The 27,937-nt window shown below is 32.3% G+C and overlaps 1 protein-coding gene across 1 annotated transcript; it reads right to left on the reverse strand.

Annotated features, from left to right (window-relative positions):
* Positions 1–51: 51 nt before the first annotated feature.
* LOC148604548 (allene oxide synthase-lipoxygenase protein-like) lies at positions 52–27,937 on the reverse strand. Its single transcript, XM_088550256.1, has 17 exons — positions 27,860–27,937; positions 22,468–22,573; positions 16,581–17,053; positions 16,222–16,266; positions 14,796–14,924; positions 13,597–13,694; positions 12,593–12,728; positions 10,463–10,558; positions 9,410–9,506; positions 8,507–8,624; positions 6,164–6,256; positions 5,511–5,571; positions 5,075–5,183; positions 3,394–3,485; positions 2,628–2,801; positions 743–906; positions 52–255 (listed from the first exon to the last, which is right to left on the reverse strand). The coding sequence occupies exons 2-17, from the start codon at positions 22,490–22,492 to the stop codon at positions 141–143; spliced, it is 2,025 nt and encodes a 674-aa protein (XP_088406382.1). The 5' UTR covers positions 22,493–22,573; positions 27,860–27,937; the 3' UTR covers positions 52–140.

Below are 27,937 nucleotides of genomic sequence, written 5' to 3' on the forward strand. Positions count from 1 at the left end.
TTGAAAAATGAAATAACCAGGACTAAAAAAATAATTCTAACAAATATTTTTTACCTTAATTTTAATGTGCAATGTATCCATATAATATAATAAACAATATAACTAAAACAAACGAAACATCAATAACAAGTTTCCTATATTTAAATACTAATTGCATTCGGAATGACTTTTGGATGGAGATAATCGTATGGGAACTTTCTTTTAGCGTTACGACGATCAATTATCCGTTCAGCAGCTTTTAGCTGTTCTCTGAAACTGAAAAAGAAATAATTTATAATATCAATAAAAATACGACGAAAAAAAACAAACATTAATTGAAAACGATTATAAGGGTTTTCTCTGATATCTATTGCTGAGGTCAAAGTCTTTCCAATTAGAGTGATTATTTTCTTATCATCGGAAGGTTCCGTACCAAACTATCTGTAATATCAACTAACATTGACTTCCATTTAATGCTTTGTTTTTATAGTATGACCATGGTTTTGCCACTGATATTATTAGTCACTTTCATTACTGCAAGTATTGCCGTCAAATATTTGTACTGTAACTATTATGAAACCTTTTGATCTTGGACGGCTCATTTTATGTGTTATGACACTACGGTCTTTGCAGCATGTTTTATGGTACATAAAGTATAAAACAAATTCATGTTGTTTCATTACGAACTTCTGATTTTCATGAATCACTGAATGTACCACAGTGGCTACCGTAATATTATAAGACAATGGCACCAGTAACTTACTCATTTAATATTAAGACCGCAGCGGGATCCTCAATATACTGTTCTTCAAAATCACCCAAACTTTTTGTTGCTTTCTCGCTCAGAGTTGAAGAGACTGACATTATTTTTAATAATACAATTCGATTTCCTATAGAATTCAAAACATCGCCGACTGTTAGTGGATCCTGTAAATATAATTAAGTATTGATTAATTTCAACCCATTTGATATTTAAGTATTTAGGACAATCTCGAAAATGTATTATGGCATGAACTCCATTTTTTTATCAATAACTGTAAAAGAGAAGATGAATTCCGCAAAACGGTAGTCTATGCGAATTTAACCTCTGTATTGAAAACCACCGAAAGTATGATTTCAGTCCGGCAAAAAAGTGATCACGTGGTGCAAAATTCTTCTATTCCTTATCAGTTTTTGTGTGTAATCTATTTTATTCGGTCCGATATATTGTGTAGGTAGGTCGTTTTTGTTTCATATGTTCACGTTCAGACCATGTTTTTGGATTTGACGTACTTGAATTATACCACCCTTGACGCTTCGGTATTTTTCCCAATATGTATTTCCCTTTGACTTTTATATCCTTATATGTGTTACTATGTAATAAAACTTATATGGACCACCTCGCTTTTGAATTGAGAACGTGATGTCAAAATATAAAAGATTTTTTTTGTTATGTTTTTTGTTTTGTTTTTGTTTCTTGTTTTTGGTTTTTTTTGTTTTTGTTTTTGTTTTTGTTTTTGTTTTTTTTTTTTGTTCTTTTTCTGTCACACGAGTATTCCAGAAAGAATTACTTCCGAAGGAGGACACAGAACAAACGCCACCTGTTTTAACCCCCTCTGGACAAACGTCTTAAGTCCCCCTAAGAAAATATTTTATTAATTTTGAAAAACAAATATAAATACAAATACTGAAATTGTACAATTTGGGATTTGAATTTCATAACTAGATATAAAAGAAAACTTTTGTCTGAGGAGCGTTTATCCTAGGTTGAATGCCATGTGAAGTCAATTAGTTGTAATGTATTTAACTATGATAACAACCTTTAATCGGTTCGAAATTGAAGTCAGTTAGGAGGTATTTAACTTAATTAGGATAATATGGAATATTTCCGGTACATTAACTTTTTGATATTAGTGCTATGGAGTTTGTAACGACCAACAAAAGCCTGCACAAGCCGTGTTACCGGACGTATCTTTAAATCTCTCCGCAAGACCTTGCAAATGGTGCTGTTCCCTTGAAGTGTGAGAAATACGCAGAGACAGCTGTATTGCTAGACTGAAAGTCCGAGGAGAAAAAGTCTACACCAAGCAAAATGACCATAACAATGCCTCTAATCAATCTTGCAAACAAGTAACTGAGGTTAAAGCCATCAAAAATATACGTGCATTAGAAACCTAAGATACTCCACAACATATAATTAGCATCTCTTTTTGTAATGTTAAAGTGTCTGCTGGTGCTCAGTTGCCACAAATCCGACAATTAAGTGTTATAAGACGCTACAAGAACTACGCTGGACAAAAACTACCAGTACCACCCTCTCCACAGATCATGGTCATACCAGAGAAGTAGGAATTATTCAAACAAACAACAAAAAAGAGAAAGAAATTATCACAAATAATTTGAATCATTCAAATACCTCTAGTACTTCCGGAATATACCACATAAAAAATAATACAAAAAAACAAAATGACCTCCAAAAATGTTTTAACACATTAAGCATATTATAAGATGGTTGGCTTTTGTGTGTAGGGCTTGTTTTCTAGGGGACTTTTATCTGGAGCTTGTTTACCTAAGATTCCTTCAAAGTGTTTAAAGGTTTCATTTAATGTATATGTCATCGGTCGTCTTTGGCCTTTCATTTATAAAAATATCTATCCTTTTATAGTTACCTTGGTTTTCGGAGGAGTTCCCTTCAACATATATGGATAACTGAATGGTGCTCCATATTCATCGTATTGTTGAAAGTTGACGGCGGCATGGCCTACACTACAGGTATAAATAACGGATGTAAGTGCATCAATAAGCTGTTCTGCTGTTTCAAATTTTCCATTATTTGGAACCCCCTGAGCGTGAAAAAAATACACATGACAGATTAGAAATATTTTCTTATATCGTATTTTCAGTTTGTGCTAGATCTGTTGGTGTATAATGTGTATAATGAACTTCTAAAACGTGTTTTTAACTATTTTCCATCCAAAATAAAATAAACTTGTGTGTGAATTGTGGTAGCTAGTCGGTATTTGTATAATGCTTAATAAACTTACTGTAGTTTTTGAAGTATTAAGTGATGGATTTTATGTGATAGACTTTGATCAGTTATGCAGTGTTTAAACAGATTGACAATATTTTTTGGATTTGTTAATCTACAAATGTTTATTATTGTATTATTTTATTTCACAAATGAGGAGAATACCAGATCTCTTTTCATTTTTACAATTAGTTTGTGTGATGTTATCCAGCTGTATTAGTTAAAAGAAAGTCAGACATCGGATAGCAAATATAGTTCAGAAAGTATCCCCCTCCCCTAAAAAATAAAGCAGTTCCTTTTAAAATAATTTAACATGTTTAGAAATAAATACCACGCCTCAAGATTATTATTGCGATGCCATCGTATCATAAACATGTTACAAATGTAAAAGAATAACGATTACAAACCAGCATTCCAACTCCTCCATCTTCCCTTCGTTTGACAATTTCTGCACCCCATGTTTGTATTTCATAATCAGATTTCAGAGAATCCTTTTCGTCTAGAAAATACAAAAGGGACTCAAACTATAGTCTATTTTGAATACTATACTCTCATCTATATAAATTCATCACATAATATCTCGTTTGTAAGATATTTACATGTTATCAGAAGTATTCTCGTAACATGGATCTAAATAGTTCTAGAAACTTTTTGTTAGCGAGTTGTTGCATGCAACAGCCATACATAACATGTTTTTAATTGAACACGTTAAAGACGAAGAAAATAGAAATGAAATTATATGAATTATTCTTGACTCATTGGACTAGGTCATTTTAAATAAATTTTGACAATTTGATAAAGGGAAAGGCTGTCATTGGCCTAAAATACAACTGAAAAGTAATCATAATGGTTGAAAGATTTAAATTTGTATCCATAACAAATGAGAAAATATAAGACTTCCGAAAACTATAACAAGGACAACAAATTGCTTGACGTTGACTTAGATTTAAATATTCTTTCAATTTGCTACTTTTTTGGTCACTTTACAGTCACATTTTTGCTAAGGAAATATTATCCACATCCAAGGATTAATTCATATTTCATGAATACATTCATTATTGCATACTTCATCATGTGTGAAAATTTGAAGTTTTTTTCAGTATTTGTTAAATGATGTATAATTATGGCACCATCATAGCGTCGTCACTACAATGAATTAATGCCACAAAACGTTATTTTTTCTAGTATTTATATATTATACTATGTTATGAACAATTTTTATGCTATCGCTACAAAGTTTTATTTTAGGCAGTATTGACAGCCTAATCCCATTACACCTTTCTTGATTTTTTTTTATTTCCTTTAAAGCTTTGACTGATTGTGGATTAAAGTCCATTTACGGATATTTCAAGCATTTAAACAAATGCCCTATCTAACAGACCCTTCTTTATATTTGTGAGACTCTGAGACGGATCTTTATCGCACCAGCTTTAAAGAAGCAACAGCCCGCATGTAGATATGTCAATCTACTCGGACTCATTATTCTGATTCCAAGAAACCAGTCATCCCTTTATTCCTTGCTCGGCGGAGACGCAGTGACTACCAATTTGAAAGTATGCTCCACAGAGACAACCCGTACGGTCCCTTTAAGCTTCAAATGTGCGGTCTGGAAATATAGATTCTCTTTCAGTCTCGAGGGGATTACAGGATTTCTCCACTCGAGACTATTAAAATCTAAAATTTAATTACCAAGAGTGGAGAAATCCTGTAATTCTCCAGAGAAATGAAGGAGAATCTGTTTCTCCCATAAATAAAACCATAAAAAATAAACAACACCCTAAATTATCTCAACATCAACTACGTCATCAAGAACCTCCCCTCCAGTCATTGCGTCATCAATATCACTACCATTATGATTAGTTGATACAAAATAAGTATTTAATTGATCAACAATATGAATAACAACTGTAAACATGGTAAACATGGTAAGAGTGGTAAATGTGGGAATCTTCACGCGATATCTTAATTTTCCGGCACGTGGTGGGAAATTACAAATTTGTAATCACTCGCTCGTGTGGTGTGAATGAAGTCTATGAATGGGAAAAAATAGTATATCACCGTTTAAAATAGAATCAATGTAAAACTTACCATAGTAGTGTCTGACGTATTTACCAACATATGTTTTGATGACGTCATATATCATCAAAGCGTCGTCTCTCACGTAGTATGCTCCTTTGAGAATCGATTTGTCATAAACCTGTGTTTGATATATAGAACACTATTTAATGATGACAATTCAATTTGTGGGAAAAGATACCATTGTTTCATTAACAGGGCAGAAATTAAATGAGATTAAAAATAAGAATCAGAAAATAATACTAAAATTATGTTGCATGTATTCATATGTCATATTTCTTCATCTTGAATTATAATAATTTTGAAAGTTAATTTATGTGAGTCAGAGTAATTATATATTAATAGCATGATATAATATTTTACATGTAATACTCATTAACTATTTTACAATCTTACTGAAAAAAACAATAAGTTATTCTCGTTTAATAATTCATAACATATCACGCACCTTTCTTCTTTTCAAATCTTCTGGCAATGTGCCTTGAACATCAAGCCTCCATTCTTTTATGCTTAAAATTAAAACGAATTTATACTGCACAAAGTACTGCGCATCGTTATTAATGCATTTTGAAAATGTTAATAACTAAAAATATATTTTCACGAATCATGTTAAAATAACTTACTAAGCTTTTTCAGTGGCCTGTTTCAAATCGAGAATAGAGGGAATGTGTTTAAACTAAATATTTTAACAGCACCAAAATCATAAAACCAAAACATACAGTTCTGTACAGATTGCTTATGCCGCTCGTCCTTCTTAAAACACTTACTTAAACCTTATCTACTGTTAAATAATTTATGTGTATGGTTTATATTGACAGCCATGAACGTTTCGTTTTTCCAAAAAGCTTTGGAATATATGAAACACGTATTTGTGAACGATTTGGCAAATTTTAGATTTATATAAGGTTGATTTATCGTTGAATATTATATTATGATTGCAGGCGTTTGTAGCATGTTGTCTACTATCTATTAAAATAAATCTTTTGGATTGAGGAATAAATTATCCTCGAATTTCTTTCTTTTCATGCTAAATTAGAGGTTGGATATTATATACATATGGACATTAAATGCAATAAATGATCATTCGTAAAGATATAATACCTCTTTCGGAGCAAGAAAAAGAACGCATTTCGTCCTCCATTTGAAACCTGGTCAAATATTCCGTCAGCATTTGTTAGAGTGGGTACACCATTGCTGCAAACCAAAGTATATATTGTCAGACACATGTAACATATTTATGAATATACGTACATATACTATAGTTTGTTTGGTCTATATGCCGTTAGTCTTCATACTACAAAACGCGATGCTAAAAATGAAACAAATTGAGAAAAAAACTATATTTGTTTCTTTAACAGAGAAGGTAGTTACTGTTTCATCTTCTTAAAACAACTCAGAATATTACCAAATTACTACTGAAATAATCCGACAATTAAAAGACAGACAACTCACATTCATCAGCTGTATGAAACTAGTAACCTTTGTTAAAACATTCGCAAACATGAAATATTACAAATTACATTACTTGTTCTCTCTATTGTAAGAATGATAAATAATAAAAATATCATGTGAACAATAGCAACATTTAAATGTTAAAAGGGAACTAAATACAAATAAAATACAAATAAAACATATTACAATACAGAAAGTGAGGCCCTTTTGCCGACTAATGTTTACGAGAGGACATGGTCACATTGGTGTGAGGTTAAGATAATATATAAAAAATAATATATGCTGTGAAATGACTCATTTCATTGTTTCCGTGTTCGTCGGAACGCACGCACGCAATATATACATATAATCAAGTCTAAACTACACCCCAACTCTAGGATCGATGCGAGGTTGCAAATTTGCGATGCAAATTTGGTCGCTCCCTCAGCGGGATTCGAACCTCTTCCCTTCTCTGACATCTATGGCAACACCGCCTGCACTAAGTCCAACGCTCTAGACAACCCAGCCAACTATGTATATATAGAGAGCGTTGGACTTAGTGCAGGCGGTGTTGCCAAAGATGTCAGAGAAGAGAATGGGGTTCGAATCCCGCTCAGGATGCGAACAAATTTACATCGCAAATTTCCAACTTTGCATCGATTCTACAGTTACGGTGTAACATTCTGGATTTACTGTAGGCTCACAAGGATTAACCAATAAAATTTCACACAATTGCCATAATTCAGTCTGTTGATACAGCTGTATATCAACAGCCATAGTCTATTGACAAGCGCTTATATTTTCTAAGTGCTAGGAAATCTGAGAGCTACATACTACTGAAGACTCAATTACCACCTTTACCAGTGGTATGGTTAGGAATTGTACAATACTATAGAGATGAGATCTGACCTGCCTCGACGCTACTTGACTACACATTCAGTCGGTAGGTGTCTTCCTTGAATGCCAATATATTATATGTTACCTATTCCTTGAATGCCAACAAAAATACTTCAATAGATGTTTATATTATAACAAAAGGTGTTTTTATAACAGTTAAAACGTTTTATAAATATTCAACTGTTGAAATAATATACCTTTTTTATATGGAAAACAGCAGATTTTTTTAAAAATGTAAGAATATAATAAAATTGAATTATTAAAATTTGTAAAAATATAATAAAATTGTAACATTTTTTTATCTTTTATTTAAGAAATGTATAAATTATATACAGAGATATTAAAGAAATTTAACATCAATTAACATTATTCCAAACTCTGAACTTTATATTAATGATTTATTTCATTCTTTATCATTCTAACGTTTTAACTAATTAATATGAACTAATTTATTTTCTACATTTTATGCCTCATGTGATATCAATTTATAGTAATAAGAGTATAGTCCTGAATGATCGATTGAAATATCTTCAAGTTATTGGACTACAAAAATAATTCAAAAGTCTATTGTGCTATACATGTACATATATGATTTTATGAAGAAGAAACAGCCAAACAAAACATATTTCAACAACTGGAATAACTATCTGAAATATGAACTGAAATAAGTTACCTGTAGTTTACCTATCTGTTAATTAGTATTCATGTTTTGGTAAGCATGCACCTTTGTTGTGATAACCACTGACACCTACTTCTTGACCGCCAACAAAATTTTACAGGTAAATTGCCGGTGGATCAAAGGATGTTGGCATTCGAGAAATAAACTCACCAGTCGGTATGTGGCTGGTTGGAGTGACGTGTGGTAGGATTTCAATTTGATTGACAAATACTATAAACTTACTGCTAATTAATAATTAAGCTCCTATGTATCTGAAGTTAAGTTTATATATATTGAAAAACTTGGAAACCACATGCCACAAATAAATTCGGGAGTATGCGTAACCAGTGTATATCTGTTATTAAGGTAATATAGAATCCTTAAAACCAGCGTAGTGAAAGTCGGGGAAAAAAGCTTTACCAACTGTGCAATACACATAGCGCATAACAATATCTTACATATTTATTGGCATAAGGTAGAGAAAATGTGGGTTGAGAAGCCTCAGTATCGGATGAGACGGTGAAAGCTGTCTCTTACTGACAACTGCGATGCCTTCCATCATTAGGTGAGTTAGAGCTGCAAGAAAAAAAAGGTAATTTTTTATATAATTCACCGAGCCAGCAGTCAGACTTGTCTGATCCCGAATAATCCATAGTAATATTTAACGAAATCTGCAGTATTACAAATTTCAAACCTTAAATACTTAGGTATCTTTTCTTGAATTGCACAAGGTAGACTTTCTCGGTGATGGATCTGGCTTCATATTTCAACAGTGTTGGTTTTGAGTACTTATTGAATACAATTAACATATGTATTCGGATTTTAATCTTTCTCTGTATTTGATTGTAATGATGCTGATGAGAGATTTCTCCAAGAAACTCGTGAATAGCATATCAAAACTTTCAATATTAATATGATTGGAATTTTTGTATTTTTAAGTAACGTCAGCCTAAACATAACAAGAAACCTGAAAAAATTCAAAGATAGTAATTAATTCAATGATGAGAAATCTGCAATGCATATGTGTTCATAATATAATCACGTATTTCAAATGCTATTCTAATCCCAAGTGGTCGGACTTACTTATGCATTAAAATTGATAGACTTGCACGTTTACGTCAGACTTGCACGTTTACGTCAGAACAACGGAAGTAAAATCAAAGTGATAATGGTCAATGCTAATCTTAATTCGCTATTCTACCTCTGATGGCATTTGTTTGCCTGTACTTTTTGAGGGAAATGTTTTTTTTTATATATATATTTTTTATTGTTATTTTACTTCTAAGCACTTTAAAGGAAATCGTGTCAAAATGTACCATTCGAGACTTATTGTAAGCGATAATTACTGTTAACACACTTACTCAAATGTGACACTGCCTGGTGGTAGGTTGAATCAGCTAGATTGAACCACATCTTGGCCATCATCCATGTGTACTGTGGGTCAGTCGGCATAAAAACCTTGAATTATAATATACAATTGTGATACTGTTTTTTTTATATATTTTTATATGCAATACATTTTATATTTTCAATACTAATACGAACCAATAACCAATGACTACTATCAATTAAAATGTCACATACAAATAGTTATTACATGACTATAAAACACCACGATTTTGATTGATTCAATCGGTACTTTCAGGTTCTTTGCAAATAATGATAATTACCGCGCAAAATGACACGCAAGGTATTTATCATTTGTGAAAGCTTCAGCATGTACCCAAATATCAGTATCGGGTCAAATCCTATAATTTATTTTTAAATTGCTCTAAACGATTGGTGGATGAATTAAAAAGTGTTTTGTTTTGTTATTGTTGTCGACCAATCGCCACTCTCCTTACCTAAAGTTTACGTTCATTCAACAATGGTGGCCGATCCGGCTGGTCTCAAAACAGATGAAGGGTCTCTACCTTAAACAACGATAGTATTTAAGGTATCTTGACAAGGACGTCAAAAGTACGAGATAGGCTACTGATTTCCCTGATCACTTTAATCAGCGAATTAAGTTATTTGCATTGTGAATAAAGGTAACAACTGAAGTGAAAATACAAAACAAACAAATATGAAACGAACAAAAAACAAACCATACACAATCATGAAGCAAACAAATGATATGATTGATGTTAATGAGGAATGTCACAAATAATTACATTCGGATCCCTATATTAAATTTCACCTTTCAGCATGTTAGCTTCATTCCAAAAGGTGTGGGTGGGCTTGTTAAAAGATTGAATTGTCGGAACAGATTGGTCATATAGTAAAACAAACGATAACTTTGGATTTCAGTTAATATCATGATATATCAACCGTCAAGACCAACAATCACCTCGTCCGATTGCCTCGGTAATTATTAGACTCTTTGGTCGATAAATCATGATATCAACCTCATCCAAAGTCATTAATTGAATTACCGGGTTCGATGGACCCTTTTGTTGGTACAGCTGAATAGCAACAGGCAAAAGTCGGTTGTCATTGGTAAAGTAAAACAAGGCCATTGGAGCTGGAACCTGAAATTATAGAAAATATAATCTGGGATATAGCATGGAAACAATATTTTGAATATATCCTAAAGCTAGGCTCAATTACAAAAAAAACAATATGGGAAATGTATATTTTCTTCAGGTTAGTTTTCAATTACAGTTTACAAACATTTAAGGTGTCATTACTAATATACATTAAATGTCAGCCATGATTGGGTTAAGTGTAGAAAAGGAACTGATATAATGAAATGCAACAAATAACGACGCAAAAACACATTAATGACCAACATCTCCTGACTGTGGGCAATCACATGTCTGTGGTAGGGTTCAACAAGTTTTATAAAGCCGTACCATCCCCTTTAATGTAAGGTCAAACATGGACTTCTACAACAAACAAATACACCATAACATTCACTCAATCATACATCCCATACTCTTCATGGAGGACTTTAACACAAAATGAGGTATCCAATTAATGAACGCTTAAAATAACTGGAAGCAACCTCAGAACATATTAAAGACTTACATTACCATCAACACTACCAGCATTAGAAAATTTAATAATTGGTCACTACAATTCAAGTGTACTGGATTGGGAGTAGGAACTTAAAAGTATTAAACAGGCAAGATTTGATACAGAGCAATACGAGAAAATGGTAGACTTTTTTACGTTTTTTTATACAGGAATGCAATTAGAGGTCGAATATCTCTTGTACTTATAAACCAATTTCAAAGAACAATAATTTTAATACGTATCTTTTTACCAATAAATGTAAAAACTGAGTGGTAAACACCATTTTTAATTAAGAACCTGCAAATGTTATTATATTTTGTATCAAGTATTTGTAACGGTGAAAAAAAATTGAGAATGCTTTTAGAAGTTTGCTTTATCAATACCTAAGTGCAAAGCTTTTATGGAAGAATTTGCTGTGTTCATTGAAATCTGACACTTTACTACAAATACAGAGCAGAACTGACCAGCTATAAAATGTAAATACCGATGGAGGGTGTTTCAGGAATACCACCATCTAGGAATGAAAAAGTAACTATAGGAAAATCAGAACATCTCTTTTGTCATAAATGTTTGTATGACGGATGCCATTTTCTAGTGTAACATCTAAATCAAGAAAAAGTGTATGAGTACTATTGTTCTTCAAACTTGGTCAACTTAAGTTCTCTATTGGTATATATCCTGAGCATAGTTTTCGAAGTTAGAATTACTTACGACCAAAAGATCATCAAAATATGTAAAAGTAGTATTAAATTCACGCAACAGATCAATGTTTTGAAGGATATTTAAAGATTTTAGCCATGAAGTGAACTGTGATTCGAAACAGTAGAAAAACAAATCGGTTTTAAGAGGAGTACAATATGTCCAAATTGGAATACCAACAACCTGTCTGTATTGAGTTTTACCAAATGGAATATGAATACTGTCACCACTTAAAAACTTTCAAAGCATTGAATATATCTAAATATTCGAATTAGTGTATTTATTCGGTCTAAAATTACTGAAAAATGCATTGTCATTACAAGAAATGAATTGGGCGCCAAATGCATGAATAAGGTTAGATTTTTTTTCCATTTATAAATTTTATCATATTAAGCATGCCAACTTACACCGAACACATAAAATGATGTCACCTTAATCTGTCTGAATTTAAATGGGATTTTTTCATTTGACCTCAAAAGGCTCCGAAATTGATTATAAAATTAATGTGTAATATCCATATTACATAGCACGTACGTGCTTGCATCGTCTATGTCCGAATACAAAATGTACTAATATTACAATAATGGACTGATATCATGGTATAAATAATCTCTTTCAAATCCTGGGGATTAATCTTTTCTTCTCTTAAAGTGAGGTTAATTTGCTAATTAAACAACTTTGAATAAATTGGTTTTGTTAAACTGTTTCCGTTGTATTTATGATATAAAAGAATAAATTTGTAATCAATGTTCATTTTTATACAAAACAAAAGTAATTGTTTTTTTATGTACAAACAGTAACAATCCAGCTTATTTTTATCATTGATCATTTGATCATTTACAACACACCACTAGCTCAGATGATTTAGTAGGTATCCCTTCTAAGATCTCATAATCAACAATAAACATCCTCTTCCTGTCTAGCGCTTGTTGTAACGTCATTCCTTCGAGTTGACTGGAAATCATATCTTCTTTTACACCAAATCTTGTATATAATATAACATAATATTCATTGTAGACAAAACGATTCACTTTACAGAAATGAAATAATCACAATAACCACATTTTTCATACAAATATATTACAAATTAAACTCGTACCAATTGCTTAAACAAATTGTTGTTTTTGTTTTCCTTTTCCACATATATACCTGCTCATTTGTCAATTATATTATAAATGTCAAATCTGAGATTCCATTATTGTAATTGGGACAAAGAAAAATATTTCACATAAAATGTACATTACAGAGTGATAGCAGGAAAGAGATAAGAAGATGACTACTCTACCTTATCTAAATGTATACTTAGCTTATGTGGAGAACAACAAAAACCAAATGCTTCGATTTTTATACTATTTCAAACTGTCACATTTTACAATAAAAGAAAATATCAAAATTACCAAACTGATAAATTTTAGTGAAAAATAAATAGCTAAAAGGGAGGTCCGGAATGATGGAAAAATCCACAACAATCCTGACATGGTACAGGTATTTCCATTTTATAGGGCACTAAAACCTCTCTTACATTACGATTTATTATTTTTGGTAAAATCAGGCAATGTAAAAGAGTTTCATAGACAGCTCAAATAGAAGATAAATTGTAAATAAAAGACAACGTTATTCATCTGTGTCGACGACTACGCATATTTCACTGCTTTATATTTTGGTAAAAATGTTAAGATTATTTGTGTGTAGTCTTGTGGAGTTACAACCTGTTACCATAACATATCGCGGAACATATGTGTTATATAATTCATTCTTAATATCTTATTCAACTTGATAAAGAGTAACTCATTCACTGTTTTCCTGTATACACTTATTTATGTCAACCTTGACCTACAATTTGTGCACTTACTTTTGAGGAATTTCCGTACACAGTTTTATAACCATGGAATTCAATCCTGCAAGTCGTTGTCTACCAAAGTATGTGTCATCATTAAAATGAAACGCCCCCTAGAGGACAAACATATAGTATGATATAGAAATGAACGCAGTATATCATTTGTTAAGATTTCTGTATACATGTTTCCTTAAAGCATAGTTCAATAATATAATTTTCTGATAGACTTCAATACGTGTACGTTTCTCACTTCTTTGTTAAGCGTCGTTAAATTGAAAGCAGAAATTTATCGTTTCATCACTAGAACGCCACGTCATACGAAAAAGTACATATGCAACATGGCTAAAAACGACATACCAATAAAAGTATCGAATATCCAATAAATATTCTTAGATATGTTGTCGTTTTTAATATCATCCGCACTTGTTTAAGCATACACGACACCTAAATAAGTATCAGTCAAGAAATTTTTTAAATATACAAAATTTACATTGTTTACGAAATAGTATGTTGTGGACAAAATTGTGAATATAAAGCAATATTGTGTACTTCCGTCCCTACACTGTGATTTTATCCAGGGACAAAGACCAGACATGCAAAACAGAACATGAAGTAACTAAAATAATACGTACAAAGCAACAGAAGTAAATGAGAAACTCGGACTAAATTAAAAACTGTGAGCATGGACCAGGTGCACCGGTAGTGTAAGGGTTCTCTGCTTTTCTAGAAACACCCACCGAGTTGCTCATAAAAAGTCAAGAGGAAAGGAAAACAATGACACGTTGAACAAATCAGTTTTCATGGTGCAGATGGATACACCGTAACAATCCACGATTCATGATGACGACCATAAACTTCTGTAGTAATGACTTCAATTTTGTAGCAATATAACCCTGTTCCAGAAACGTAATTGTAAGAAGTCTATTGATAAAAGATAATGATAATGATGATATACATTGATAATAATAATAATAATAATAATAATGTGATAACAGAATACCTATATACTCTAGTGGACACGTAAAAGTTCATATCGCATTAAGACATTTTCCATATATTTCTACTTAGCCGTTTTATATACTTTTTAAAATGTAAATATCATGTAATTTTATATGTAACTTTTATAGAACTTGGAACAGATCATTGTCGAAAAAAATCCTTGCAGCTCAGGAAATAGATTAGTACTACACCCGTAGTTATATTTCAATCGCTACCTCAGGTACACCGAACACATCTGTATAACAGCTTGCAACATCATCGACACTTTTCCATTCATTTCCATTGGCTAAAATCAATCTCTTACTTTCCTCCTCGAATTTCTTCCCCATGGAGCCAATGATAAACTGTAAAACATATTGATAGTGCATTTTATTCACCCTTCACACTTCCAAAACAAAGTGAAAAGATAAAATATAATTAAAAGAAAAATATTTTTAACTTACATTCAGTATGGAAACATTAGAGATTTTGGAATACATCAGCACCAGCATTCAGCTTCTTAAGTATCGAATTGAAAGTACATGTAAAATTCTACAGTTTTTCTTCTGATAACAAGTCTCGTAAGAACTGAAGCAAATCAAACGCACAGATAAGAACTGAAGAGCAATATATTTTTTACTATTATTCTTGTTTTGTCAAATAACGAGATAAAATTATAAAGCACTGCTTAGTATAATAGATATTGATTGTATTATATTTGGAAATTAAACCTTTCGACATGAACAATCAATACATTTTATCCATCATTATTTTAGGTGAAAAGTATGGAATAATAACATATGTTCTACCATTCAGAGAAAAAAGATATTCCGAATGATTTAGTTCGGTTTTCTGCTCAGCTTTGACGCAAATCCTTGTGACGTAGATTCCATTAACTGCGCTGATTACCCCATGGAATGATAAAATAAAGGGATGGGTGAAAGAGTAATCAAGGGAACCAAGGTTATAGCGGTAATCAATAGAATGTAATCCAGGGACAAAGACCAGACATGGAAAACAGACATACACAACAAAGAACATAAAGTAACTAAAATCATACATACAAAGTAACAAAAGTAAATGAGCAAATCGGACTCCACTAAAAACTGGGAGCATGGACCAGGTGCACCGGTAGGGTAAGCGTCCTCTGCTTTTCTAGACACACCCACCGAGTTGCTCATAAAAAGTCAAGTCCGGGGAAGACAAACGAGGGAAGGAAAACTATGACCCGCTGAATAAATCAGTTCTCATGGTGCTGATGGATACACCATAACGATCCACGAGTTCATGATAACGACTATAAAACTTCTGTAGTGATGACTTCAATCTTGTAGCAACATAACCCTGCTCCAGAAGCCTATTTGTTAGAGTTCTAGCGCATGAAAATAACTCGTTTATAAAAGTATAACCCTAGGAACGAGTAAAGGTGGGTTAATAGTTTGTTTTCGTCGAGCAAAATGACAGTTATTTTTTTTTGTCGACAGATGAATCGAAACCTTATCGATATACTTAACTACCACTAATAATGTGTCGTTACCGCTTTTGTCGTATTGACCTACTAAAATAGTTGTCTAGGTGATATTGGAGTTACCACGTGCATAACTCATGTTTTGGATCAGTGAAATATTTGAGTCATATTTTAAATATTTATGAACATCATACCTGGTACTGAAAGGAAAATTTCTCATCTTCAGGGAGCTCTTTAACCTAAAAAAAACTGCAGTTATAACATCGTTGAAGCAATCAGTTATGGATCTTAAAGGATCCCTGGCCAGGTAATCTACTCTATACATAAACATTCCTGGACTACAAGTTTAATTCAAATTCCATAATTCTTTCTTTAAAAAAAGTAAAGAAATAAACATAAGCTCGTGAGTTTGCAAAAAGTCAAACAAAACTATAAGACTTGCGTCACTATAAACATTAACGATTGCCAATATCAAATATGTACATATAGATCATGACATGTCAGGCAGACAGACTTTCTTTTAATTCAAATGTGTGAGCTTAAAGAAACAAACCTGTGCAACGCCTCCTGGTATTTTCACTGCTAATTGATATTGTTCTTGTTTTTGCTTTAGTTCTAATGCTCTCATTTCCGTGAATGGATCATCCTGGGGTAAGCATGTGTCAGCATGGTCAACAGAATATAACTCGCCCGCAGTTATCCAACTCATCACTGGAAACATTGATGTAATATCTGTGACCAAATTAGTAACCTCAATGTAATCCACATACCAACTGCTAAAATAACCTGCCGAATCCTTCCAAAATTTAATCATTGTCACTTCAGGTATGTTTATCTCCGACATCACACAAAAGTCATCTGTGCTTCCTCGCCTGAAATCGTCTCTCCAGGCCCTGTCAAGTTTAAACTCTTCTGTTTGTTTACCCAGACCATGTAATCTAATTCCTACGTTGGCATTTGTTCCTGCTCCCCAGGTATCACCTGTCTTGACATCGATCCTGTAGTTTACCATTATAAGAGACATATCTACAAAACGGGGATATAATTGAACCATTTTGCAATAACATCAGATGATTGATAAAAAATATATTTATTTCTGGAAAATCACATTTTTCTCGATTTTGCTATATATCTGATACGTATGCTGCTAAGAAAGGTTACTCCTTGAAACACGTGTACAGCATATCGAAATTTGCTATACATGTAAGAGTAAACAAGGGAACCAAAATTATAGCGACAATCAAAAGAATGTAATCTAGAGACAAAGACCAGACACAGAAAACAGACACACACAACAAAGAACACAAAGCAACTAAAATCATACATACATACATACATACATACATACATAGTAGAAATTATTTATATTTTTGGTATTCAGAGTTTAAATCCTTTTTAGCTTATACACATTGGTTTCGGACAGTCGTATACTGGACAGTCACCTTTTGGAACAAATGAACAAGATATAGTTGCAGACATGTCATCTGATAATGATATCAATAGATGATACACAACTTCTTAGATATAATTTACCATAACATGTAGAGGTATTATTTTTTTTGCTGAACTCCACATGAAGGTTTGATGTTTTAAATATCCTGCAATCCTATCATTAAATAGTACACTATCAAATAGGTTAATTTCAAATATTTCAAAATAGACAATTATTTTATTTTTGCGTTTTGTTTTGTTTTGTGTTTTGACATCTCAAAAATAGGAAGAATCTCGCCAGTAACAAAACATTTACATTTTGCATATCGAGATGCAGTAATTTAAAAAAAAACTAAGGTTATTTTCACAAGTCTAGTCATTTCAGTTGGAATTTTGAATCACGTTGAATTGATGATATATTATTAAGAGAGATAACATTTGCTTTCATGAGCACAAAATTTGTTAGACCTTATTAGACGTTTTTTCTTCACAAGGAAAAAAACATGTTGCCAAACACAGCCGGGAACATCAATAAGAAAATAGACCACGATCAAATCGCCAAGATTCATCATCACCTTTTGACAAATTTGAAATTATTTCAAAATAATTTTCCCTCCTGCTAGAGAAACGCCTATGCACATTAGAACAATTTAACTTATGGCTGGACCTAGTTCATTTAAAGTACAATTCATTTTCTGTTTTAAAATTTAGGTGTGCAATTTTATTATAGTTAGTTGAAACAAACCAGTTCCAATTTCAACACAAATCTAGATAAGCTAGTATCAGTATAGAAAATTAAGCAATGATTTGAAGAGCCTTGTGTTGTACATGTATTTACTATTGCAAATTAGTGACCATCTCAAAATTTACATTTTTATGTGCTACTATAATTATATAAACCGGTAACTTTTTGTTTCATATAAAATTTCACATTTATGATAGAAAGAAAACTTGATGTTTTTGTAATTACATGTACTTAATCATTGCCTTCCCAAGTGAAATATGAATGAAATAACATAAAAAAGAAACTTGAAAATCAAACAAATTTGTAGCCATTTCACATCAAAATGTTGAAAATTTCAACACATCTTTTTTAATATCCACATTGTTTAAAGAATGAGAGTGTTTTTACAGTAATCATCTCAGCTGCTGCATCACAGAAGGCAAAAAGTTCTGTAAATTGTTCACAGTAGTCGCTATATTGTTTCAAGTAGCTGTTTATCATAATGAAACAGCTTTCACAAGAGTTTAACTGAGATTGGTATGGAGGTTGACAGAGAAGTCTAACACCAATAGCTAAAAACATCTATCTAAGGTGACCTTCTGTAATTCTTCCTTTGTGAAAAACACAGTTTTCACTGATTACTGTATTTCCCTTCTACAATATTGGTCGTCCAAATTTATCAGTTTGTTGGACTGCTTTTAGAAAGAAAGCAACCAATTGCTGACTATACAAGGGTCCATGAAGCAAGACAAATTAATGAATTAATCCAAGAGAATCAAGTAACAAATTGATAGTGAATGTTGCATATGATGTATATCTTTTTAGCTCCACTGCCCTTCAGTTAACTTGTACATATCCATATTTTCTTTTTCGATTTGTTCTAACAACTCCTCCTTCATAAAAAAAATTGTCAAGTCATTGGATTTTTATTTGAAATTACTTCTTCAAAATTGTCAAATAACATCTGATTTCTTCTTGTTAGAGCCTCTTTTAGTTTCTTTTCCTTTACCGACATATTGGTTTTCACTTTCTATAATTTTCCTGCTTGTCTTCGAGTTACCAACCCCAACAATCCTTCCAATATCACTCAGTGAAATTCCATTACAAAAATAATGAAATAGTTTTGGCCATTACTTCTGGTGAAAGATATTGCCCTTTCCTTAAATATCTACCAAACTTATTTTCTGAATAAGCTGAAGCTATATCCATTGCCCGACATGAACTTGAAAGAGATTAGATGGGTGAATATAAATTAACTTTTATACGTACAATTTTGAGATTTTTAGAAAGCGATATATAAAATTACTCTTCGATATTTATCAAAGCATGAAGATACAGAAATTTCCTTTTTTTATTTTTTGTCATTATTCAGCTACTGAGGGTCTCTTTTTTTCTAGACCTGTTTGAATCCCTAGAATAAATGACCCAATCGAAACAATTCTGAAATAACACCTGGCTAGAATGAATTACCCTATTGAAGTCTTGCGTTAACTGACCTAGCTATAGCATGAGCAAGCTAATCGTTACATATACTATCAAAGCAAAATATGGCTTATTATCTTGTCAGTTCAAGACTTCAAAACAAGTCACATGAAAGCTCCATCACCGATATGGAAAATATGAGTTTAGTAGAATTTTTAGAAAATATGAGTTTAGTAGAATCTTAGGAGATATTGGACAATCAGTTTTGAAGACAGGTTCATGAAATATGGATTATAAGACACTGAAAGCATGAGATGTATCGAATTAACCGGAGATCGTGACACTATTCTTGAACACCAAAATGTCTCACTTGCCGAAAAGAGGCTAATTCCAGCAGCACGATACAAAAAATGAATGCTACATGTATAGTACCTACGAATGTGGACAATTCTACACCCACATTCAACACTGCTTCAAATTTTCTGAAAGAGATACAATCAGGAAATGGAAAGGAGTTGAGGAAAAAGGGAGAAATTTTTAAAAAATTGAAGAAAAATCTAAAAGACATGATGAAACCAAAGCAACAAAATGCTATAATTATTATGTTCTTGGCCACAAAACAGAATGCAATATGGGCAAAACTTCATGTCCAAATGTCCTGTGCACTAACTATTACAGATGTGATAAGAAAAATTTCACGCTAATTTTAGACTGGAGAAAAGGAAGATAGAAGACGATATCAGAAGTGTTGAAAGAGAAAACAATATCTAGAACAAGAACATGAAGCTATTACCTCCTACAATGGTATTAACCATTCATTCAACAGTGCCATGAGGATGAGGCTGAAGAAAACTAGCATTCACAGATACCCCAATCCAGTGATTGCTTGTATTAAAGAAATATTTTAATAACAATGTCCAATTTGACAATGGTAATGACTAGGAAAAATTAACGAAGATTATTAATAGAAGATAATGAGAAAGAATTACAAAACAAGTATTGTCTTTTTTAAAAAGATAGCCTACGCAGTAAAATTTTGTTCTTTTAATTTCTAAGTTTCTACATTTCTTTCAAGAAAATAACCCATGGCACGCAATTTCAAATTTACAATACGGATTTTTCGAGCGACATCAGGTAATCAGTATTTGGCCAATCGGGAAACAGAATTGCGATCAGGTGACCTGCGTTTCCACAGAAGAGTGTCCTTAAAGTCAAAGGGTAAAGAGCGGGCATAAAAAATATTTTTTTATGTCAGGATGTTCGCATTAATTCTTGTATCTTATTCAAAGTAATACTTGGGAGTTCAAGTATGAATTTTTACTCATAATTAAAAGGGGCAGAAGTGGAATTCATCAATATCTGAACTAATACGTATTACACAGCGTGCATAAACATTATTTCCTGTCAGTATTTCATTCGATCATGGCGGAAATGCTGCGCTTAGTCGTTAAGGGAAGTCTCACAAAATAACAAATCACGGTCCTCTGCATCACAATTCATTCTTTGTGAATGACCATGTCATGTCTTTACATGCGTCATACAGTCAACTGAATACGTTTATTGCCCACGGGATTATCAGGTTATCGTATACAGTTATTAAATGGGTTGGATGCAATAGACCAGAATATCTGTCCTGAGGTACTGAGAATGATCACGTATTGTATTGCACCAGGTCAACGGCCGAGTGCAATAGAACACTTTATCATTCTCAGTACCAAAGGACAAATGTTCTGGTCTATTACATCCAACCCATTCAATAACTGTTTTATTACCTAATTTGTCTATGAGATATAATAAAGAATGGAAATGGGGAATATGTCAAAGAGACAACCATTCGACCAGGAATAGGAAATTGACCGCTCCATGTTTCCGAATTAGCAGACGACAGTCACATCTACGTTTTTACACACGAGTTTTTTGTGTGTAAATTCCAATTCAATGAAGCGCTTAAAAAAGTTCAACCAATCAAAAGGCTTAGATAAAGGTCATTATGGTGTCAGTGCAATAGACTCCTCAAGGAGACTATTGCACCGTGCAATAGTACATCGACAGTGCAATAGATCGCCCTGTCCTGAATAAATTTTGAAAATAGGGAAAAATATGTGTACATTTAATGAACAAGATAAAACCTTATAATTAGGTAATAAATTTGGTTATTCTATATAGCATTTTTTTTATATTTGGATTTAAAACCCAGTAATTCATAATTAAACCAATCTTCAAGAGTGGTACCGGTTAGGTAGTCTTATGTATTTTTCACTCATGCAAACGACACAATTAACACTTGCTTTTACGTGGGAGTGTGGATAGAGTAGCCTAATAAACCTTTGATCACAACATAAAATAGTTCTTTGTGTTCTTATGTAGATCGCTAAGATCATAATAGAATATAGAGGCTTTTCTTAAAAGTATTGACTTTGTTTCTTTCATAATTAGTAAACTATTAAAATTCACTTGTTAATTACAATGATTGCAGAAGCAAAACGTGATAAATAGATGAATGCATGGCCTTCCAAACATTACTCTTGTTATCAGACCTCGATTGATATCGTTCCTCGAGCTATAGCTCCTGTGATGATATCAAGATTTCGGGTTGAAAATTAACAATGTCGATGTATTAACCTATAAAACATCTGACAAATACGAAGAAAAGGGAAAAAAATATGAATTAACAATTATATCGATGTAAAAAATTCCTTCAAAAACGTAATAATTTACCATAAATTGAAAACAGGGAAAAAGTCATTTACGAGTATTGCTGTTATATGGTTATTTTTAATATGTTTACTCTTCAGACATTTTTTATATAAAATCTCCTTGAGTGTGGTATCTGCAGTGCATAAAAACTACAGTATTTACTTACTAAGATACGAAGTACAGGCTTCCATGTTTAACGTTAACTAAGCACTACTTCACCGGGTATCTTCTATACAATACTTTCAGTAATGGCTAGATTCCGTTTAGGTTCCCTACAACAAATATTCCATCTGCGTTTATAAGAATCACAATGCTTGAATAAAAACATAAAACAAAATAAAGCATTTGCTGACAAGCAATTATCTTAAGTAATGATTTGACTGGTGAGAATAAAAAAAAACTTTCATTTAATAGATAAATGTCTTTGTTAATGATGTCGTACAAATAGAAAGGCCTTCAACAAAGTTTTTACTTGGAATTGCGGTTGTCAGTTTGAATGTTCCAAATATAACTGATTTTAATATGCCTGTACAAATACGTCAAAATAAAATCCGTTGAAAAACATATGAGCTATCGTTCGTTTACACATCGTTTTTCATTCGTTTAATGCCACGACAAACGCACGATAGAAGCATTCGTTTAAACGCACCATAGAAGCGTCTGTTTATTTTTGTACATTCATCATTTCTTTTATTCAACTGTTATTTCTATATTTTTTGCTATTATGATTTGTTTTTACATTGATACTATTTTTACTTTCATTAATATTTGTTATTTTTCATCGTTCGTCTATCGTGCTATGAGCGTTTGTGTATCGTGCGCTTATAGCGTTCGTTTATCGTGCATTTCAACGCACGAAGGAAGCATCGTTTAAACGCACGATAGAAGCGTTCGTTTATCGTGCGTTTGGTGAATGTTTATACTCGGCGTCACATAAATAACATACTGTTAAAATTTGAATAAAAATATTTTCTACGGCTTTATTGACACCAACCGTCGTTTAAATTGTCTTAAATGACTTGTTCATTCGTTTAGCCAAACAGCATCTCAAAAACAAGTCGCTTATTAGCTTAAATCATGCGTAACAAATCCTTACGGGAAAATCCCATACTAATATCCGCCATGTTGGTTTTTACGGGACGATTTGTTTACAAACGAAGTTGGTAAGTTCCCGTCGAACTCCGGTGACAATCGTCTGCTTGATCAACTTCTCGGTATTGTATGTTGTTCGCGTAAAATAAATCCGAGAAATCCGAAATAACGCCGAAGTGCATTCTGGGTTCTTCGGTTTTTGGACAAACCATTTAAACGTAAACAACATCTCCTAACAACCCGATCACTGTAAACATGGCCGACTTTTTACAATGTAAATATTGGCACCTAGAATTAAAATCTGACCGGAATTTAACGATTCAATGTTTAGGGAGAAGCCGTTTGGCTAAACGAATGAGCAAGTCATTTAAGACAATTTAAACGACGGTAGGTGTCAATAAAGTCGTAGAAAATATTTTTATTCAAATTTTAACAGTATGTTATTTATGTGATGCCGACTATAGTGTGTGTTTAGATATCGTGCGAGCAGGAAACGTAATTATCTCATGGAGTGTAATAATATCATGTTATTTATTTGTTTAAGCGTAATGTTTACGTCGCTAATCAAGTTCATCTTTAGTAATATCATTCAAACGGATAAAGATTTGGCAGCCAACATACATGTAGCTGTTAAACTTTGGTACAGGGATCATGTTCTCACCATTGACACTGTATCATGAGCAAGATGTTATAAAAAGCGATTTCTTAAAACGAAACAATATAATCTAGCATTTTCCACATTAATTTTAACCAATAACCTGCCACAAACTTATATTTTTATTTGGGATACTCTAAATATTTCATGGATTTTGTGGGTGTGTCTCCCTAATATGGGATGATCACCATTTCTAATACGACGTCCATAAAAGTTGAGACCACAACTGTGGGTGATTTTCGATTGCTTATATGAGCAGCACGCGACTTATTGGGGGTGGCTTGTGTGTGTGTAAATTACTGCTCACCTTAATCATGCAAACAAACACACGTAACATCCCGAGATGTATCAGCTGTTTCATTTCAGTAATGTGAATAAACATCAAATTCATATTTAATTTTAAAAAAAATATTAAAACGTCATGTTTTAGAAATACTATGTTATATTCCGTAAAATCACTTACACACGTACACGGTAGCAGTCGCCACGTGCGCCATCATGTATGAAAACAATCAAATGAATAACAATTGTCAATGAAAAAAAAACATTGTATCAGTCCACTTTGACCTTATAATGCAAACAACTATTGCCATATCTAACATCGCTCTACTTAATTCGACCAAAGTTTCAGTAGCGACCATTTCAACTGACACATCGAAAAATGTACAGCCAAATATGGTCAAATATGGCGGGTCTAAAGCTACCGTAATATGTCATGAAAATGTAAATAAAAAAGTATCTTAATTGCCCTAATAGAATCGTCGAAATAAATCACGGAAACTCCATTTTATCATTTATGCCGCATTATTTTATCGTCCGCTATCGCTCGGGATAAAAATAATGCGGCATAAATGGTCAGCCCCTGGTAAAACAATGATAAAATGGAGTTTATTTCCGTGACTTATTTCTCAAGTATGAACTGAATATCATCTTGGTGGCCTGTTCCGAAATCTCAAACAGTTGACTGACCATTTCTGGCGTAATGAAGACGAAAATGCCTTTCGTCAACCCTTAACATTAAAATTGAAGTCGTCCAACCCAACTAACATATTTATTTTTTTTTTATATAAATTACATAAATGGTGTATGTAAGAGGGCATAAATATTATGTATTATTACAATTTAAGCCGACGCTTGGATTACAGTAGGACGCTTACACTACCTGTGCATCTGGTTCTCGGTCCAAGTTATTACTTAGTCCTGGTTGCTCATTGTCTTTCGTTTCTATATGCGCGTATTTTTTTTTCATGTTCTTTGTTGTGTGTGTCTATTTTCATTGTTTTGTCGTTGCCCCTGAATTGTGTTCTTACTTATGATCTAATTCTGGGTCTATTGATTTCCCTTTATCTTTGATCAATTAATTTTCATATCAATGAAATTCTACAAATTAAAACAACCTCCACCACGTCTTCTCCTGTCTAAAACACACAAAATGATTCAAAATAAAATATGCTACTATCGAACAAAATCAAGATGATAATCGAGATCAGTTTCGACGGTATGAATTTACATATAATGATTCAGATAATCAAATCACTTCCGGTTGACGATTGTTCACTTTCAACTAAGGGAACAGACAAATTAATTGAATGATAAGAATGTGCTAATTATCAATTTACGCCAACGCTTGTTCTATTGCTGCATGTATACGATGAACAATTTGATTTACTAAAACATTTCATATGTCACCGGATATTAGGTCTATATAGTTATCTTATGTGTTTTGTGTGTCTGGTTTGTGGAGTCATGTTCATAGAGTTTGTTTAACCATTTCATTCATGCATATTATTCATATAATCATTCATGGTCGTAAATCATATATATCGGGACAAGACTATAGTATTGGAGACCTTTTCATTCATGGACAGATATACGGAACAGACTATACTATACTATATATGACTGTTATTTACTACGTTTACGCTTCGCGCGTTGAACTTGTTGCATTATCACGTGCACGGCATGCTTGCACTAGTATATGTACTATTTAAAGAAATATTACTACTAAATTATGTTTACTCCAGATTCAGTGTCACAAATATGTAGTTTGGTTAATGCCGCTACTTTTCAGGTATCGTTAATATTTTTAAAGTATTTTCAAAAGCATTTATCTATTCTCAGTTAAAGATAAATTACTAGCTATGTAGAAATCATTATTCTAATTCTTGATATTTTATAGTAATTCGAATTAAGTTTTATTAGTAACATTTGGGAAAAATTTACGGATAATTTCACACGAAGTTAAGTTAGATAAAGATTTTACATTTTATAATAGAAAGTTTAGTAAAGTACATTTATACTTTTGAATCGAAGTTCCGAATATTTTGAGCATAGATTTCAGGTTTTGTTCCTGGAGAAAATATAGTATTTTCTACTTAGATCTATGTGTTATTAATGAATTGTATTTAGTTACAATTGATGATTATTGTTTTTCAGAATTTAATAAAATATTAAAAGTTGGACGGCTCATTTTCTTATAGCAGTGGCCACATTTTTCTAGATTAATTTGTTGGGTGAATTGCACTCAAGAAAACAAAACATTAAATATTTAAAATATTAATGAAAGTTAACTCATTCAACTTCAACAATGAAATACTTATGATTTTCGGAGATTTGATTTTAAAAAAAAAAGCATTTGTTTAGTTCTATTGAGATAGGATTGGTTTTAAAATCACTAAATCAAAAGCTAACAATTGGACAGACGTAAGACTTAGTATGGGCATCCTACAATCATAATACTGATGCAAGTCTGTCAAGGATGTTTAGTGGCTTCATTCAACTAAACTCCGGACTTGGATTCAGATATTTTGTTGGATAAATAAATTGCCCTGTAAGCTTACTATATTCTACGCTAGTTACTGGTTTAATCATCTATTTTTTTCAACCGTTGTTTTCTCGAGTCAGATTTGTCGTTCTTGCTATTTGTCATACGTTTCTCTTTCTATAAAACCAAATAATTATTATTTCATGAGCTGTAACCTTGGTTCCCTTGATTACTCTTAGCCAAATGAATGTAAGATTCCTTAAGAGAAATCCGCCAATGTAATTGTTGGTCAATACTGACCAATTGTTCTTCAATGTCAATAAAAATACAATGTCTGGTCTTTGCGCCTGGATTACATTCTTTTGATTACCTCCCTTGATTACTCTTCCAATCAAACGCTTGGTAGGAACAATAACCTTCAAAACACTTTTTGACACAAGATTTAGCAGTAAATTATTTCCGGGCCGTCATCGCATTTGATGCCGATATTTCTTTTTTTCAAAAAAGCCCTCAAACATACTATAATAACTAATTAACACCTTATGCAACGAAGTAACAAGCATTGATACTGACTATAAACTTAGTCTATAGTTCCTTAGGCTAGCACTAACATTGACTATGAAGTTAGTCTAGAATTCTTTAGGCTATTTCTAACTGAAATTGCATACAAAACTACAATTTTTATCACATATAATAATTTTAAAACCATTCAGTGTCATTGGACAAAATTATAACTTTATATCTAGAAATCACAAATCAAACAGTCTACAAATACGTACAAATCAAACACACCGTTAATCTTAACATTGTTAACGTTCTTTTAAACGGTTTCCGCGCGAATGTAAGCTTCTACTAAATTTACTTAACATGTTATATTATTTTACATTAATGTTTATCAATGTTAAAATAAAAGCAGTTCCTTTTTACTCGTTTGTGCTCATGTATAGAAAAATCATAATAGTTCAGGTCAAATACTGAGTATATCATAGCGACCCAAAATCATACAAATCGTTCTTTCAAAGGAAAATATGTTAAGCAAATACATACCTTACTAACTACAAACTGGATTCGACTTATATTCTTTATTCAAGATGTTTCCAAACCATCCAAATCAAAGCCCGAAGC

This window comes from Perna viridis, chromosome 10 (assembly GCF_037379345.1).
Source record: "Perna viridis isolate PV_CMFRI_1.1 ecotype Kerala chromosome 10, ASM3737934v1, whole genome shotgun sequence".
Classification (NCBI taxonomy): Eukaryota; Metazoa; Mollusca; class Bivalvia; order Mytilida; family Mytilidae; genus Perna; species Perna viridis.

Excerpts from the sequence above, each read along its gene's own strand:
- LOC148604548 (XM_088550256.1), bottom strand. The coding sequence starts at position 22,492 with ATGGAAGCCTGTACTTCGTATCTTA. Across the intron at positions 14,925-16,221 it reads AATTTTCCTTTCAGTACCAG|TTTATCATTGGCTCCATGGG; the intron begins GTATGATGTTCA and ends TATGTTTTACAG. Across the intron at positions 256-742 it reads GCGGTCTTAATATTAAATGA|TTTCAGAGAACAGCTAAAAG; the intron begins GTAAGTTACTGG and ends TTTCTTTTTCAG.